Here is an 18,139-nt window from a genome sequence, read left to right on the forward strand (position 1 = left end):
GAGGGGGGAGGAAGAGAAAGAGAAAGAGAGAGAGAGAGTGTGTGTGTGTGTAAATAAAAATGCAATATTCTCATGGAAAAGCAAGAAAATAATTTTAATCTTCTTCAATTAAATAATTTTAATTAATTTCTATTACTTTCAATTGATAGAACAATTTTTATTGGCGCAAATCGCCTATTTATTTAACATGATTAATATACTATATATATATATATATATATATATATATATATATATATATATATAGAGGGAGTTTTTCGTTAATAAACAAATAAATAAAATTTGAAAGTATTTATTTATTATAATAGAATAATATGCCTTGTAAGCTTCCATCGCGCCTACACAACAGTATATATTTTGTACATTATAAATTTCTCTTTGATATCTCATAATTAAATTCTTATATAAGTTCTTATATACAAGTAGGTAAAATAATTTTTGTAGAAATATATTTCCGGCCCTTTCTTCCTAAAATAACATTATGAATATATACGATTGAATCGCTTGACTAGTTAATTTAAGCTGGAACATGATTGCTGAAAACACAGACCCCCCCCCCCCCATTCTTTCAGACATGCACGCGAGACGAATTAAAGCGGTCCTTTGCCTGCCGTTGTGACTTAGTGATCCAATATGCGTAGATTGCCCGATACAATTTTATTTTCTAAAACGGTTCCAGAAGGTAGATCTATGCGTTCCCCGTGATTGGCGATTATAATGACGGTGCCTTTCAGCGTTACCCCTTTTCCGAAGGTGACATCGCCCGACACCGTCAAATGATCCAATTCGAGGAGATCCGGTATTGTCGGAAATCTGATGAGAAACTCTTTCACCTGTAAGAAAGGGAAAAGAGACTTATAGACATCGCTATGATGAAGTTAAAGAGTTACATGAATTTTAGCAAAGATTAAAATAAGAGTTAGTCCTACTGACTTTTGAAAAGTGATTGTCTCCTAATTTGATGAGAGGCGTTGTGGGGAACATCCTTTGAGGACTCATCACAAGAGATCCGTTGCGCAGTGTATATAAATTGCTCATTACAAGCATCAGATCAGAAGTCTTTTTCACCGGCAAGAATCTACTGCGCGGTACATTTATACCTGTACCAAATAAATAAACATTTTTAATTAATCACAATCGTGTACACAATTGATATAAAATAAAGCAGGATCCTTGAAGAGATAAAGAATTCAGATTAAAGAATAAAGAATTATTTTTATTAAAGCAGGACTTGTTATCTCTTTAAACTTACCAACACTTCCTTCGAATGATTTCATAGCGGCTCCTACAGCTGTTTCAAGTTGTATTATATTTAGGCCATTGGGAAAAGTTTTGTTGTTTACAATTATCTCCATATTCAACGCTTTTTGCTCAAGCACTCTCTCAACAGCTGTTAAAAAAAAAAACGACATATGTTAAATACGGCTTTCATATTATATGGCATACATGATATTTATTTATTATATAGCATTTATTTATTATGTGGTACGACAAATTTAAATATACATACCACTAAGTTTAATCCAGAGGTTGTTAGTGTTGAAATACTTGAATGTTTTAATGGACTTAAAATCGTCGATATGATCCTTGGGAACTTGAGCTATTTCAAGGAGACGAAGTTTATCCTCGTATTTTATAAGTGTACCACCCTACAAAATAAAATATATGTATAATTAGGGTCTGCCTCATAGCGCTAATCCAGACATATGCCGTAGTTCTCACGAAACGCACCTTGACATCCGCTCGCGTTTTGTCGGTTACTTCCATCACAAATTCAAGAGGTGGTTCCGGCCTTTTACTCAACAACGACTTCAAGATTTTAATATCCACCGTAGCACCAAGATTATCTATGTTCGAGATAAAACAATATTCGCGGCCCTGGAAAGAATCAGAGTTTCTTTTAAGCGAATTGTTGCTACTGTTTACGAACGCCGAAAATGAAATCTCATTACCTCACGAATGAATTTTTTAAGTAAACCAGAGTTCTGGAAACTCTCGTAGAAGTCTCCGTGGCCGGGTGGGTACCAGCTGTTAACAAATTATACATTATTTTGCATGAACGTTTAAAAAATATTAATGGTGACTTTATGAGAACTGTCTTACGCTTCTATATCTTCATCAATTTGACAGTGCTTAGCGATCGGGAGGAGAGAATCCCTGTTTATACGAGGATAACAGCTCTGATTAAAAGTGTAAATATCTATATCGATTCCTTTGTACTTCCTAATTATCCGTTGCGTATCGTCGTCCGTGTTGAACGAGTTCATCAATATGAGTGGCACGTTAGCGTTATACGTTTTATTCAGGTGCTGTTACAACAGAAATGCATTATCAATTATTATTTATTGTTATAGTCTTATAAATAATAAGTGACTATATATGTAAATGGTAAAAAAAAACTGTTAGCTATAATTATTTTGCGATACCTCGATTTGTTGAACGGTAAGATCAAGAAACGTGAGTCCATTTCGCACAGCGATAACGGATTTCGGCCCGTGGCACCCCATGCTCGTTCCAAGACCACCGTTTAATTTGACAACAATCAACTTGTCCAGCAGCTCCTTCACCTCGTTCGTCTCCGGCGATGGCAAGGAGTTGTAATCCTTGACCTATGAAAAAGAAAGCACAATTTTGACTTAATTTGATTTTTCTAGTAGTTAATAGAATTCATTAATCCAAGCAGACCCACAAGATACGTCTCGGAAAATTTCTAGAAGATGGTTTTATAAAATATCTCAATGTTCCCCTTCAATAAATCATCGTAATAACATCGATAAAATTTAATTCATTATTAATCAATACAGAGTTTGTTGATTAAAACGAACTAAAGAGCTACACAGAACTACGGCTACACAGGATATCGTTAACATTTCTTCAAAGGAAGAAAAGGAGAGCGCTAGATCTCCTCGCGGCAGTATTTCCGTCTACACGGTCGGGTTTCACTCACCGCATCTTCGGACAGCTTCTGAATGTGGTTCCACTCCAAGGACGGGCCCTCCTCCTGCAGGAATCGCTCGAACAGATGCTGAAATCCGGAGAACTGCCGGCCGATCATCGCCTTCTTGTCCTCGCGGGCGGTCGCCCCCAGCTTCTCGAGCTCGCGCTGCAGCTCATCCCGTGCATCTCTCTTCGTACGCTCGCGGAACGCCTGTGTATCTGAAGAGCTGCGTTGGTGACCGCGTGCCTGTGGAGTTTTCCTCCGAGGTATAGACTAGATCTTTTATTATTTTTTTTTACCTATCCTTTTCGCGAAGTCTTCCGAGTCCGATCCGCTAAACTGCTCGCCGCAATTCGAGAGATCGCGCATGATTTTTCGAGACCGTCAAAAATCAATTACAAAAAAAAATAGAGGGGGGAAAAAAGGAAAAAAAATAAATAAATCGTGTATATGCGTGCGATGACACGGGGTGTCCGACCGCCGTCTCAAAAGTTCTCGTTTAAAATCTCCCGCGTCGGGGCAAAATTCCCATGTAGAAATGCAATCACGCAAAAATCGCCCGCAATCCGTAATCAACTGCGTCGCTAATGAGCGAAGACGAACTCCGTTTTTTCTTTTTTTTTTTCATCCTTTTTTTTCTTTGACATGCGACGAATCATCGTGAATTTGTCTGTCTTGAAAAGCGACCAGCGATCGCGTCGTTCACGCCTGGGAGGTCTCTCGAGGAACGAAATGAATAGATAGTGAGAAAACTATTGAGGAAAAAAAACGAGCAGTAAAATAAATTAACGCCGGGATTAAGTCGCGCGCGATAACGATAACGAGTCTATAGCACTATTAAATTCGTAGTGTCAAATTACATTTAATTTGAGTCATTTTTAATTATTTCTATCGTCTATCATTGCCTCTACTCGATATGTCGTTAATTTAACTAAAACAATGTTAATTTATCTAAACTAATAAAATTAAAATAATACTCTTTTGTGTTAAAATAATAAATTTTTACACATGGTAGTTAAAAATAACAGAATGTCATTTAACTCAATGTATTGATTTAAATTTTATTCTTTGATATTTTAAACAGTGAGAGGCGAAAATTATCATAAAAAATACGTAGGTGTCTCAGGACAGGACAGGAGGAAAGAAGAATTTCTTCTTCCGACTCTTTCTCTCCGGAATAATTAAAATTAATCGTGCGATCTGTCTTTCATTGTCTTTATGTCGCGGCTAGATATGTAAGTGGATATCGACTAAGCGAGGTGCAGGCAAACGACGGTAGCAGCCAGTAGACCCTGAGGGTGAAGTCCCATGGAACCAGCGTATATGGCGTACCGGCGTATGGCGTACAGAAGCTTGGCTAATCACCAGGCTTTGCGATCGTTTTCGTTACGCCAGCACAAATATCGGCTGTCCCATGGAGCGTATTTAAGCAGCGTAATGATTAATAAGCTAATCACAGTGTTGTACAAAGCTTATTTTCAAAATGAATGCTCAAGGAGTCTTGTGATTGGCTTATTGATCATTTCGCCGGCGTAAATACGCCCCATGGGACAGCCGATGAAATTTTCAGCGCAATTTTTAACACATACATTCATATATACATGAAGCAATATTCCATATGCGTGTACGTAGGTGTGTGTTATCATCATCGTAGCATAAACGCTGAAACGCTTCAAAAACCAGCGTAACATCTGTGCTGGCGTAACAAAAACTGAACAAAAACGAGCGTAAAGTCTGTGATTAGCCAAGCTTCTTCACCCTGACCCAGTGTCGCGATCGCGTTGATCTCGCTTGCCAAGCGATAATCCGAGATGACCCCTTCACCGGGGACTCTCGGTCTATTGTAAAAAAAAAAAAAATTTAAGAAAGAGAATAATGAAAAATGAAGATAAAGAGAAAAACGATATATTTCATTTTACTTCGACTTAAAGTTCAGATGATATGCTCGGATTTAGTCTTTTCCCTCTTTTTTTTTTCATTCTTTTCCCTGCGGATGAGTCGGACGTAAAATGCGCGGGATGTATAATATAATCGCCTATTTAAATGTTTAACTTTCAAATGTGTGTGCCGCGATAGTAATACGCCACATAAATCGCCGGATTTGCATTGAAGGTGCGTAAAGCTTTAGGACGTGAGAGAGAAGTTTCGCGACTGGTTACCGTGACTTATATACCGTAACAAGACACGTGAAAATTATCGTAGAAAACATTTTTGGCGTGTTAAAAGAAAATTAATCTACTTTTCATACATATACAGCGTCGAGAACCACTAAATTCATAATCGACGAAACAATAATCGATACTCGTATAACGCTGGCTCCCTCGCCCCCGCAGTTGACCCTTTTACGGCTACGCGATAAGATAATTTCGAGACACGGAGTCCACGTCGCATGAATTTTATCTTTCCGTTAAAATAACAGTCGTTAGTCGAGTCACACTCGCGGAATCGGGAGAGATTAGGAGATACGAGACCTGCCACGGGAAGAGAAGAATTTGGAACTGCTAATATAGCCCAGTCAATATATAGCCCGAAAAAGCCGCTGAAATGGAATTAATTCCGGGAAGCGATTTTTTTTTTTTTTTTTTTTTTTTACTGTTTTGGAGGGTCATGGGTAGTCTAAAACCGGATTTTCGGGATCCTAACCCTGGAGCGTTAGCCGCCATTTTGATTAAAAGGGTGATTTTGTAAATATCTCGCTTATTTTCAACTTTAGAGTGAAAGTGGTAACAACCAAACTTGTAGAACATTTAATACTCTACAATTTTGGTCCTTATCATTTTTCACGTAGAATCGATATTTTGGGTCTTAAACTCAAAAGTGGAGGGGTAAAATTTTATTTTTTTTTTATTTTTTGAATTTACTTGGTATAATGAAAAACATCTTTTTCACATCACCACGGGGGTAGAGTTTATGGCGCGCTTATTCAAAAAATAAAAAAAAAATAATAAAATTTTACCCCCCCCCCACTTTCGAGTCTAAGACCCAAAATATCGATCCTAGGTGAAAAATGATAAGGACCAAAATTGCAGAGTATTAAATTTTCTACAAGTTTGATTATCACCACTTTCACTCTAAAGTTGAAAATAAGCGAGATATTTACAAAATCACCCTTTTAATAAAAATGGCGGCTAACGCTCCAGGGTTAGAATCCCGAAAATCCGGTTTTACACTACCCATAACCCTCCAAAACAGTCAAAAAAAAAATCGCTTCCCGGAATTAATTCCATTTAAAAGTCTATGTTGACTGGGCTAATAATACGCGAACATAATTTAAACGCTGTTGTCACAAGTGTTTGTGATAACAGGTATTCGGAAGATTTAATCGGGACGCCAGACACTTAGAATCCACCTTTTGCGACACATATGTGGTGATAAACTAAATCGCAGATAATTCTTGCAATTACTATCTCGGTTATCATCTCGCATCAGTTATCACAATGTCTTACGTGTAAAATAATTGTTGGATGGCAGAGAAGAGAGAGAGAGAGAGAGAGAGAGAGAGAGAGAGAGAGAGAGAGAGAGAGAGAGAGAGAGAGAGAGAGAGAGAGAGAGAGAGAGAGAGAGAGAAAAAGATCAGAAAACTCAGCAAAACTTCGTCATTTCTTACGTAAACGTCAACGATGACAAGAGAAAAAGAGGAGTTTCTTAAGGTCGACTGAAGGTCACAGCGTGTTCTCTGACCGGGACATCATTTTATTTACATAAGTTGATTTTACTGATCTTCCCGCGCGGTAAAGTAGCCGCGGATACCGGCGCTTTACGAAAAATATCTCGTATTTACTATTTTGACACATGGATATTCTGACAGAAAAAAGAAATACAAAACAAAGCGTGCGGAGCGTTTCCGCGTCACGAGCTCTGTTCCCGTCGCCTTTCGATCTCTCAGAGAGAATCTTTTCGTTACGACCCACGAATGAGGGAATAATCGTCGTTTTCGAGAATTAAAGGAGATAAGTAAGTCGCACGGGTCGACGCGGGTTCGAGGGTTAAACGGCCAACGAGATCGGCCAACGAGATCGGCCAACGACGATTACACCTCATTGTCAGCGTGACGCTGCGAGCCGAGTATCGCCTATCATTAGCTTACATAACGACAGATTAACACGCGTGCTCGTCCAAGGACACGCACAATTTTCATCTCGCGGCGAAGACAAGCTGCCGAGGTGTTGTCCCGATCCCCGACGGATTCCCGACGGACACGGGACGGAACGTCCTCCGGCGGGGATTATTTCACTCCGGGATTACTCCGGGCTGGGGAAAACGTCGATCGAGGCAACGACTTAATCGCATTAGGATTTCTAAAGATAGACGATTATCTCACGTGGGGGGATAAGGCACGAGAGAGTTTAAGGAAGGAAAATCGTCAACGTTACAACGTAAACAGGTGTACACCTCGCGGGCCGGCTTTTGCTAGGATCAAGATCCCGCTTTAGATTCTCTCTCTAGCCGCGATAAGGAGAATTCGCGGCTCATTTATGCTTTATTCAACGATATCGCCCGCGAATGCCCATTGATAAGCGTATAGATACGTCAATGAACTACAATATCTATGTGTGAGTTTACGTTATGTAATATTCAGTTATTATGCAAATTAAATTATTAATTGAATATTACATAACGTAAACTCACGCCACAAATAACTGCACTTGACTCTCATATAGCCCACTTTTCCCTTCGTTAGTTTTAATATATCGAGTGTCTTCAGTTAATTAATCGAATAAATTTAATTGAACTAGAATATATGTTTCGCAAGTTCCCCGGCAGTTCGCAACGTTTTTTTGTGTGGCCTGTGTCGATGTTTACTCCTCGAGCAACCGGACGAGCGATTAGAAGCCGATAACGTTGTTTTAATCGGCAGATCGTTAGACGCGACATTCTTTCCGCGACGAAACGCTCGGGGGTCCCTTAAATTTATTCGGGCGCGAAATTCTTTTCTGTAAAGAAAAAAAAGTACTCAGAAAAATCCTTTAGATTTAATTCGAGGTCCTTTCCGCGAGGGAGGAAAATGCCTGGAGAATCCTTCGGATTCGATTCGAACGATTTCACCATGCACGCTTGGAACTTGGAATACCGGAGGGGCGACCGGTCAACGGGGGCTCGCGACGGTTATCACTTAGCTTCTTTATCACTTACTTGCAACAAGTACTCCATGTGCGCCACTTTGTACACGCGTAGCGGACGATCGGCGGCCGTGGAATGCGACTGCGGCATCGCGCGCGTGCGATCGGCGGCGCTCCACCAAACACGACGCGAATGCGTGGGGTACAACACGTGACGCGGCGTGCGGAACGAGACCCGAGAGCGAACGCGGGACGTCTCTTTCGAACGCGGGTTTTTCTCGGGGATGGAACGTGTGCGGAAACGATGCGGAACCCTAATCACGCCGGTAACGTATGTCGAGACGTCGAGGAAGTCGGCCTATTTATTGCATACGTTTGGCATTGACGAGAAATTATAAATTGTATTATTCCTCCCGCCTTCCCGCGACGTTCCTATATTTGACTTCTTAAAACGCGAAACAATAAGTGTCACTTGGGCTTAAAACATATTTCATGAATTTGCAACAAATTATCAACCGGATATCGCGCGACTTGCAAAAATGCAAAAAAAGTCATATACATTATACATACGCGTCATTTTATCTTCCGCCTGTCAACCCGAAAGATACGGCGGATCTATGGAAATGGTACGTGCCTAATTATGCGAGTAATGCCAGTGATTATGTAAGCGCGAAGGTTGTCTGGAAAAAAAAAATATATTGCGCGCGAATGGATTAAGACTGTCTATAATTAGAATAAACGATATTTACAGCTATTTACAAAATCTTGATCGCTATTATTCCCGCGGGCGAATGCGCGCGGAGAGGGCCGTCACTCGAAGCACGAGCTAAATCCCGAGAGTAGCGCAATAAGAAACGCTTTTAAGACCGACCGAATATGTCTAGCACGAGATGCGGAATCGTACAACAGCGCGCTGATTCGGTATCTTCGTCGATCGCAATTCTCACTATTTCTCTCGATATGAACTCGGAAAACGAATGCCAGGCAGCGAGCGGAGGGCCGGAGTTTTATCAGCTCGCGCACTCCGCCCCCCCGGTCGCGCTCCGAAATTTCGCTGGGCCAATCGGCCATCGACACCCCGAGACGTACACTCGACAATTTCAGCAGTCCTCGGGCCCGATGACCGATCAGCTGTTTTCGTATGTACATGTCTTTCCCTTTGTCCCGAGCGTTTACCTCTCGCTCAGAGGTTCCCGAGACAAAGGGAGAGTATCGGTACACGCGGAAACGGCACTGTTTATGATCTCTCGCAACTTCTCGGAGAAACGGCACTTATATTCTTCGAAACGAGAATATATTTAGCTTGAAATAATCGAAATAATCCGATTGCGTTGCGAGAGAAATTATGCTATCATTAATTCTGCCAGCAGTTCGATTTCGAACATATATATATATTCGTCTCAAATATAGTCCTTTCAACTAGCCGGAATTGCTCCCAGCGAAATATTTGTCTGACCATAAAATTCGTCTTTCCTACGAAAAATTAACAGATCTATTCATGTCGGGGAACACAATATGGTACGTAATAGTTTGAACAGTAAGGTAAACGTCCCAGTGGCCGGACACGTATGTACACCAGTGTTCGACTACATTGGAGAAAAATATTTACTATTTATTTGAACAATTAAAAATAAAAATAATAATTATTGTAAAAAAAACTTTAATATTTAACGATTTATTGGGAAAAAGCTTATTTTTATTTTGAATTGTTCAAATAAATAGCAAATATTTTTCTCCAATATGGTCGGACACTGATACGTGTCCGGCCATTGGGACGTTTACCTTACGGATACCCAGACAGCACGCATGTCCAAAAGCGGGACATAAGATGTCTAAAAAGACATACTTATTTTAGACGTCTTACGAAAAAGATGACTAAAAAAACGTGCAAAAGACGTCTCATGCCCCGATTTTTAACACGGTGTTGTCTGGGATAATATCTTAATCGATAAGTTAAGCATTTTGAAAATTAACGCTTTGACTTCTAGGGTCACCTCAAGAATAACAGAAGCCGCGCCCGTTAAATGTCCAGCTGGAACGTGGAACATAACCTCAACGCGAATCCGTGGCGAACACTTTTGACAATCGAGGGCGAAACCGAGAGAAACGAGGAAAACCGTTGGGATTTCGCTTGATCGCTTGCAAAAATAAGATTCCAGTACTTACATGGCCATACGTCGGCTTCTCATCTTTTACAACCCTGTCGGCACTGTCCTTGACAAGTGAAAACAAAAGAGAGACGTGTGAAGAGGAGAGGTTCGCGCGCGACGTCGGGCAGGCTTAATCGGCGGACAAACACGGCAAAGACGAGGCTCCAGAGAGCACGAGAGGATTTACCTTTCTGTCGTCGACTTGCAGCATCGTCGATCGAGATTGCGAGACGGTTGACCGTGCCCTTTAACGCCGCGGCGAAGGTCACGACAGGTCGCAACGGTGATCGAGACTCGTCGGATACTCGGGTGGAATCGCTCCCGAACTGGGATCGTACGCGGCCACCTAAACACCGTGCAAAACTTCTGTTCTATTGCGAAACAATCCATATATTTTTACCTCAAACGTATAAAGATACTTATCTCGACCACACGAAAATATGCCGGCTCGTGTGTGACGTGACGTGTCTTTGCGGTCGGTAAGTGACGTTACAGGACACCGACTTTACCAACGACGATGTTCCAAATCTGCTATTACGTCACGATCTATTCGCGGACGAACGTATTCAAATTCAGTTTTAACATATCGCAAATTAATGCAAGTTGATACCGATTGATACAAATTTAACCGGATTGAATGTAATGAAGAAGGAAAGCGAGAGGCGGCAAACGACTCCCCCTTTTGAAGAGATGTCTATTTTTCGTGTTACTTATGTATGTATACATACATACTGTACAACAAAACTCTGATATCAACGAGTTGAAATCGATCACGTGATCCCACGTCACGTGGACGGTTGAGTTGAATTCAAATCTGCGCGCGCTTATATATGGCGGTCATATGAAATCATCTACATTACTTTCTGCGCGCAGTTTTGGAATATGTTATAATTTAAAAAGTGCAGCATTGCAATAATTGACAGTATACGATTAATTGGAGACCCTCCAGTTACATAAGAGTCTGGCCACTTTGACAAACAACGGCTGCGTTTAAGAACAATGCACTTTTATATATACTACGTTTATATATACTAGCGTTACTTCTGTAGTAACTTACGATAATTCCTTCGCGTAAACGGGATTTTGTAGCAACTTACGATAATTTACTCCGCGTAAACGAGTGATATATCGTAAGTTACTGCAGAAGTAACGCTCGCGTAAACGTAGTAATAGTTTAATATATTAGTTAGAGACACTTGACATATTTTGTATGCTGGTTCGGTATTTATGGCAAATATAAGGCTGGATTCGTTTTGCGCGAAAACTTTCAGTATTTTGGATTAGTTCGGCCAATCAAAAACGGTCGATCAGTGACCAGAATCTTACTTGAGGTCCTCTACGTTAGGTATAGATATGTTCAGCGTTATGGTTTTTATTAACGGTTTTCAATCCAATTTAATTCTATTTATAAAATTTTTTTTAAACAAATTAATTATAAAATGTATACTTCTATATATAAATAAAAAAGTCGAGACTTGTTTTTTATTATTTCATAAAGTAGGAATAGTTCTAGAACTTTAAAAGTTACACAATCAAGGTTTTAATTATATTATAATACGAAAAGAAAATTGATTATCTCTGATAAAGATTCATTATTTTATATTAATTACCGTTAGAATGATATGTATCAAATAGTGAGTGAGTGAGAGACAAAGAAAAAATACACAATATATATGTATAATAATAAACTAAAAAATATAAATTAATGTAAATATAATGTAAATGTGATGGAAGAGTAAAATAAAATATATATTTATATAGTTTTTTACACAAACATATTTTATTGAAGCCTTAAAATATAAGCTTAGCATATAATTATGTCTTATACTTAATTGTTTATTTTCAATATAATGCGAATCTTCTCATAGCATATAATATGATAGTGCTACGTAACAAATTATTTCTGTGGTTGCTAAAAAGGCACTGATCATTAATATGTTCGTTTAACTTCGCAAATATATTGCTATCTATAAACTCTTGCATTACTCTACATGTAAAACTATGCATATTAAAGTGTTTTAAAGTTTTATTCGTATTTAAGAGATTACTTATTGTATTTTCTGTTATTTTACAAATATATATAAGATCTCGTGACGGATATATTTATCGTCTTTTATTCTTTTTATTTATTAAATTGACGTGTGGTTGGCCTATTAAAATGTTGAAACATACAGTGCAATGTAATAGTATTGTAAGTTCTTTTAATATGTATCCAGCTATATAACTAATAACTTCCGTTTTATATTCTGTAATAGGACTTGAATATCGTGTTTGTAATGACGAATAATCAAGGTGAATCTCATCATGTTCCATTCTAAACATATCAGGCCATTGTATGCGTAATGCTATGTTTGTCGTTGCATTTTATGATATTAATCGGCTGTTCGGATGACATATATATACAATATTGGAATATCCTCTAATGGTGTACAAGTGCCACTATTTTTGTCTCGCAATTCCGTGTGTGTAATTAATTTTTTATACGCAGATTTAAATTGTACAACTGTAGGATCAATATTACACATTTATAATAAGGTCTTAAATAATTAAAAATTAAATCAAGGTTGTCCAGACTTAATTTATACGTAGGAATGTACTTAAGAAGATCATTATCAGTGCATACAAATTTGTAAATATGCAACAAACTTTTGATATTCATTAAAAAACCGCGAAACCCTATTTTTAATTTAATATAAGTTGCACATTCTTGAAGTTTTCGATCAATTTGAACATAATTACTGTTATGTATGGGCTTTTTGAGACCATGTTGTCTTAAATTTATGGAGTTGAATATATCGAAGAGATCGTTAAATAGAGTTATGAATTTTACAGTTGGCGAATTTTACAGTTATGAAGTTTTCAGGCTTGCTTAGAGCTGCAAAGCTGCTTAGGAACGGTTTTTCTCAAATTTTAGCCAAATTAATTAACGAATCTCATTAAACTTATGCTCGTTTTAATCAGTAAGATCAGCCGCAAGGCTGACAAAAACAAAAGCTTGACGGCACCGGGCACCGCGGGCCGCGGGCACGCTCGAAATCAATACTCCGAATGTTTCCGAGTCTAACCGAAGATTGTCGAGTTTGCCCGTTCTTCCCGAGTCGTCAATTGGCCGATTTAAAATAAAAATATCTGATTGGCTGGTTCAGTAGAAAAACTACAGGCACCGGGGGCTGTGAGTGGCTGTGGTAAATCGCAACGTGGTCAAACGAAGGTGCATTTCACGCATGATGCGCATATGCGTTTATCCTTGTTGTTCATCGAACGTTAAACAAAGATTTGAATGATGCAGCCCGGGACCCGGAACGGCCGGAACGCTCCCGCAAGCTTACGTTCCGTCTATGTTTTTCTAAGTCTATGGTTTCGATTGAGTTATTATGATTATTACAATTTTTTATCCTTCCACAACTGGACGATCGATTCGTCACCACTTGTCACGACTTGTGTTTACCGCCTTTGCCGGTGTTTACATCAGTTTAATTGTGGGGTGAGAACTGTGCTAAAGGAAGAACGTGCGAAATACGAACAGGATTATCACGGCGCCTGATATTTTCACACGGCGATCCACATAATTCATCTCATTCACGATCGAGAAAATCGTAACGGTAATTCAACAACCATCAAATCACTGTGCATCGAGAGAAAGAGTGAAGAGAATAGCGAGTTCTGACGCGCTTTTTTTCGCAATTATCGGTAAAAAGACTTTTTTTTACATAATATTATATATATAACGACGAATAACTTGAAGAAAAAAGTCTTTATAATGTAATGCTATATTTTTGTCATTAATTACAACAAAAAGACAAGTTCTTGGATCGACATCTAACACGTTTTACTCTACTTTCAGGTTTTTTAACATTAAAGTGACGAGCATGGCGGAAAAATGTAGGAGTGAAAACGATAAGGACTGTCCGCCGGCGAAGAAAGTTAAATTGGACGACGAGAGCTCCGATGTGGTCGAGAAGAATCCAGATGAGAATGATAAAAGTAAAACAGAACTGGATCTGTCGGGCTTCAAAGTGACGAGGGTACTGCAGAATAATTGTGCACGGAAGTTAATATGCGTGGAAGGGACGTTCGAGGGTCACGAGGGCTCGGCGATTGTTCTGCTGGAGCAAAAGAGTTTTCCTCATGACAAGGTGATCTTGGAGAAGGATTTCTTCGACGGAAAGACAATCTTCCAGGAGATCTTTAATAACGACATCTACAGAAACTACAATTGCTGGCCGACCAAAGAGCATAATGGTATATCAAAATGTCTATTTTTTTAACTTTTCATGTACCTTAATGTAGTCGACATTTTATAAGCAAATCTCTCTTATTCTTTAAGGTCTGCATGCGACCGTGATATATCCTGCTACGCAAACACACATCGACAAATACAAGAGACAGGAGTTATATGTGATAGATGAAACATATGAACTTTATCAGCAGGTCACTCTCCCTTACATAGAATCGAAGAGTCTGGGCTTGGAGGTATAATTTATTTAAGATATAAGATTGAATCATACTTGGCATAATTTTACTTGAAAATCACTAATATATATATATATATATATTTTTTATTTCTATATTATTAATATTTTTTCAGTGGATAACTAATATTCTGGAGCACAAAGCTGAACAGGAAAATGTTATTTATGAGGATCCTGACAAGGATAATGGTTTTGTGTTAGTGACCGATTTCAAGTGGGATAAACAGATGGACACGTTAAAGTTATTGGCCCTGCCATTTCAAAAAATAAGGTCATTGAGAGAGTTGAATGGATCTCATCTTCCTTTATTAAAAAATATACGAGATGCCGGGACGGCAGCGATTAGTAAAAAGTTCAACATACCTGCGTCGCAGCTCAGAATGTATTTCCACTATCAGCCATCGTATTATTATCTACACGTGCATTTCTGCTATCTTATGTTTGAAGCGCCAGGTAAATTGGTGTAAAACTACAAAAAATTAACTGAAAAAGGAAATATGTATTGTTTTATGGACAATTTAAAAATGGATATTTCTAACTGGAGGATTTCTTTTCTTTATCTAGGAATATATGCGGAAAAGGCGCATCTTTTATCAACAGTTATAAGAAACTTGGAACTGATGTCGGACTATTATACGAAAGCGGTACTTTCGTATGTAGTGTTTAAAGGCAGTCCGCTTTATGAAAAGTTTAAATCACATGGAGCCCTACAGACATCGACATGTGAAACGCAATAGACTGTAAATATAGCGTAAATAAGACTGTTTTACTTTGAACGAACGTAAGTTGTATTCTACGTTTTTATATCAGACGACAAGAAATTGATATGTATTTTATTTACTATTTGGAAATAAGAAAAATGATTAACAAAACATGCAGTGTTGTTAATCAAAAACATCTACAGTAGAAATAGCGTATTAAATCTTCGTATTAATAAAATATATTAGAACCACAAACGTCAAATTACTTACAGTTAAAAATTAACAAATTGAAAAAAAAACAGATTATATTTTAATTATATATAATATTACGTAATATTATATATATTACGTAAATGAAATGAAAGATATGCTAGTATTTATTTTGAAAAAAAATTTATGTGAAATGCAATATATATCATAAAATTCTAAGTTTTTGTTTTTTTGTTGTAGCTGTATGAAGAATTCTGATAAAATTGAGATAGTGTGTAAATTTGTTCTTTGCATTATACATCAAAATGAGAACAAATTATTTAATTTCTTGTTTTTTTTTCAGTATAATGAAAAAAACAGGTTAGAATGAAAAAAAAAAAAAAAAAAAAAAAAAACAGAAATTTGGAAAATTAGAAATAATTAGAAATTTGCATGCTAATACGTAACGCACAATTGCGAAATTAGAAGTGTTATATTCGCATAAGAAAAATTTACATGAAAGTAGATTGTGTTAGACATTTAATATAGATTAGTAAGGGCGAAAATAATATACTTCACTAATTATAATTTCTCTTGTCGTTTTGAAATCCTTTTATTCGTTTGTATTTGTATACGACGCATTGACACATTTAGTAGAGAGCAGTAAAGTATTTCTAGAACATGAGAAAAGAAACTTACACGATATACATACGTATTACCTACGTATCTGTGTATATGCATTCTTGATTTATTAAAAATTCGGTCACAATCGCGTTGTGTAGTACAGATTTTTTTAGATTTGTGGTAATTGGTAATCGTTCACTTTCGTGTGTATCCGAGAGTAAAATAAAACCATTTGTTCTCAAGACTAATAGGAACCTGTAAGTACAACTGTGCTTTTTATTAATCAACATAAAACCCGAGTGTGTTAAAATCAAATTTCATATTGCTGCGTTCTGTATGATACTGCCAGATAACGCGCTTGCTTCTTATATTGCTCTGTAGTTGCTATTACATTGAATGCATCTTACTCTGTTTACAAAAGAGAGACCATCGATCAGAATGACGTTATTCAGTAGACCGACCTCTACAATTTTAACTGGTTGCTTCTACTACAAGCAAATCATCTACGAGAGTTCGCTCATTTTCATTAAACGAAATAACGTTTTATGCAAAATAAATAAAAAATACCGGATCGTGTCGCCAGTGTCAGCATCAATAAGCAATTCACATACTTAAGTCACGGAAATTCTGGAAATTCCTCTTCTTGTTTTTAATCACCGTGCAAAAGAAAGCTGTATACACGTGAATATGAAAATAGAATCGTGCAAGAAATAAAAATGTAATGTCATTAATCGTATCACAATCACAATACAGAAAAAAATTGGAGTTTAATCAATATATCTATGTAGTCGTCGATATATAAATTGTACGCAATATGTATCAGTTTTTACAATGTTTATTTTAATAAATATTGCTATATGGAGAATATTAGTAATGGTACGTAATACACAATAAAGTCGTCCATTATTATCATGGATAATCTCTACTTCCTTAGGTTTCGAAAATTGTGGTCTTTCTGTATAATTATATATGATTTGAATGTATCTCATGTATATTCGAAAATAATTTTCTTTTCCAGCAAACAAATGCGTTTGTTTTTATACGGTTCTAGAATTTTTATTTTTTAGGAACAAAATATGAATTTCTAATAGTGAAGCTGTAGTAACACTGTTCCACACGTGTCGCTATCAATCTACAAAAATTATGAAAGAATCGCCTCTCTTCTATGAAATCGCGCTATCAGGATATTGCAAGAAGAGGAATCTCAATGTTCTCACATCTTCTTTTAATAGGAAATTATGTATGATCTCGAAAGGATGCAAGGAAAATTTATAAAGCGTGTATTTTAATATGAAAACAAAAGTCAAATATATTCTGTATGACCGACAGAAAATATGCAGAAGAGAGAAGGATCATTATAAATATAAGATTGTTGTAGCATCGGGGCCACAGAAGTGCCATCGTTCGAAACAGGATTCTCAAGCTCGGTTACGAATTAACAGTAGAAACGCATGTATGATAGTGTCGTACATATATACTGGTTCACGAGTTTCACGATCAATCGTAAAAGAGTTCTTTTAGCCGGATTCTTACTATTCTCCTTTTTTTCCCTTTTAAACACTGCCTCATTTATGTGATATAAATGTATACGTAGTACGTTAAAACGCACTATATATAGTTCTCTTCTCAGTTAGGCGTAATGTCACATACTTGCTTGATTTTATCTTAGAAAAAAAACACGTTACAATGTGTTAAAAATTTCACTCGACGATCCCGCGTGTCGGTTATGTAATGAATCGTTAATAAGGGCATTTGCGTGTTACGGTCGCACGATACATGAGATCAATAGCGGTGTTGCTGGTTGTTGTTGCATTTAATATGCTACACTCTTCGCTCGCGACGGTAAAACTTAATGCTACACGCAATGACAATAAGTACGCAGTTAAGTGTTTGTGGAAGCGCACAAGACGTTAATAACTAATATGTAAAAAAGAAAAAGGAAAGAAAAGACGTCCGCGATACTTTTCCCATTGGAATTGCTGATCGGATTCGACGTCGAAATCTC

At 37.6% G+C, this 18,139-nt stretch overlaps 2 protein-coding genes across 6 annotated transcripts; one reads left to right on the top strand and one right to left on the bottom strand.

Annotated features, from left to right (window-relative positions):
* Nucleotides 1-276: 276 nt before the first annotated feature.
* Nucleotides 277-10,631, bottom strand: Ugp (UDP-glucose pyrophosphorylase). 5 transcript variants are annotated; one of them, XM_077407770.1, is made up of 12 exons: nt 10,572-10,631; nt 10,336-10,482; nt 10,165-10,212; nt 2,948-3,184; nt 2,427-2,609; nt 2,104-2,309; nt 1,953-2,028; nt 1,732-1,878; nt 1,511-1,649; nt 1,253-1,390; nt 934-1,100; nt 277-833 (listed from the first exon to the last, which is right to left on the bottom strand). In XM_077407770.1, the coding sequence occupies exons 2-12, from the start codon at nt 10,357-10,359 to the stop codon at nt 621-623; spliced, it is 1,578 nt and encodes a 525-aa protein (XP_077263896.1). In that variant the 5' UTR covers nt 10,360-10,482; nt 10,572-10,631; the 3' UTR covers nt 277-620. The 5 variants fall into 5 exon arrangements, with proteins under 5 accessions (XP_077263896.1, XP_077263893.1, XP_077263895.1 ...); XM_077407767.1 differs by having other exon boundaries at nt 10,165-10,207; nt 10,336-10,602; XM_077407769.1 differs by lacking the exon at nt 10,572-10,631 and having other exon boundaries at nt 10,336-10,500.
* A 3,361-nt stretch (nt 10,632-13,992) lies between these two features.
* Nucleotides 13,993-16,877, top strand: Dcps (Decapping enzyme, scavenger). The gene is made up of 4 exons (XM_077407780.1): nt 13,993-14,390; nt 14,476-14,621; nt 14,737-15,073; nt 15,185-16,877. Exons 1-4 carry the CDS (start codon nt 14,018-14,020, stop codon nt 15,355-15,357), a joined length of 1,029 nt encoding a protein of 342 aa, XP_077263906.1. The 5' UTR covers nt 13,993-14,017; the 3' UTR covers nt 15,358-16,877.
* The last annotated feature ends 1,262 nt before the right edge of the window (nt 16,878-18,139 follow it).

This window comes from Temnothorax americanus, unplaced genomic scaffold, assembly GCF_048541705.1.
Source record: "Temnothorax americanus isolate GAGA-0224 unplaced genomic scaffold, ASM4854170v1 Scaffold23, whole genome shotgun sequence".
In the NCBI taxonomy this organism is placed as follows: Eukaryota; Metazoa; Arthropoda; class Insecta; order Hymenoptera; family Formicidae; genus Temnothorax; species Temnothorax americanus.

Excerpts from the sequence above, each read along its gene's own strand:
- Dcps (XM_077407780.1), top strand. The coding sequence starts at position 14,018 with ATGGCGGAAAAATGTAGGAGTGAAAACGATAAGGACTGTCCGCCGGCG. Across the intron at positions 14,391-14,475 it reads GCCGACCAAAGAGCATAATG|GTCTGCATGCGACCGTGATA; the intron begins GTATATCAAAAT and ends TTATTCTTTAAG. Across the intron at positions 14,622-14,736 it reads CGAAGAGTCTGGGCTTGGAG|TGGATAACTAATATTCTGGA; the intron begins GTATAATTTATT and ends ATATTTTTTCAG.
- Ugp (XM_077407767.1), bottom strand. The coding sequence starts at position 10,538 with ATGGATTGTTTCGCAATAGAACAGAAGTTTTGCACGGTGTTTAGGTGG. Across the intron at positions 1,650-1,731 it reads AAACGCGAGCGGATGTCAAG|GGTGGTACACTTATAAAATA; the intron begins GTGCGTTTCGTG and ends TTTATTTTGTAG. Across the intron at positions 1,101-1,252 it reads ATCATTCGAAGGAAGTGTTG|GTATAAATGTACCGCGCAGT; the intron begins GTAAGTTTAAAG and ends TATTTGGTACAG.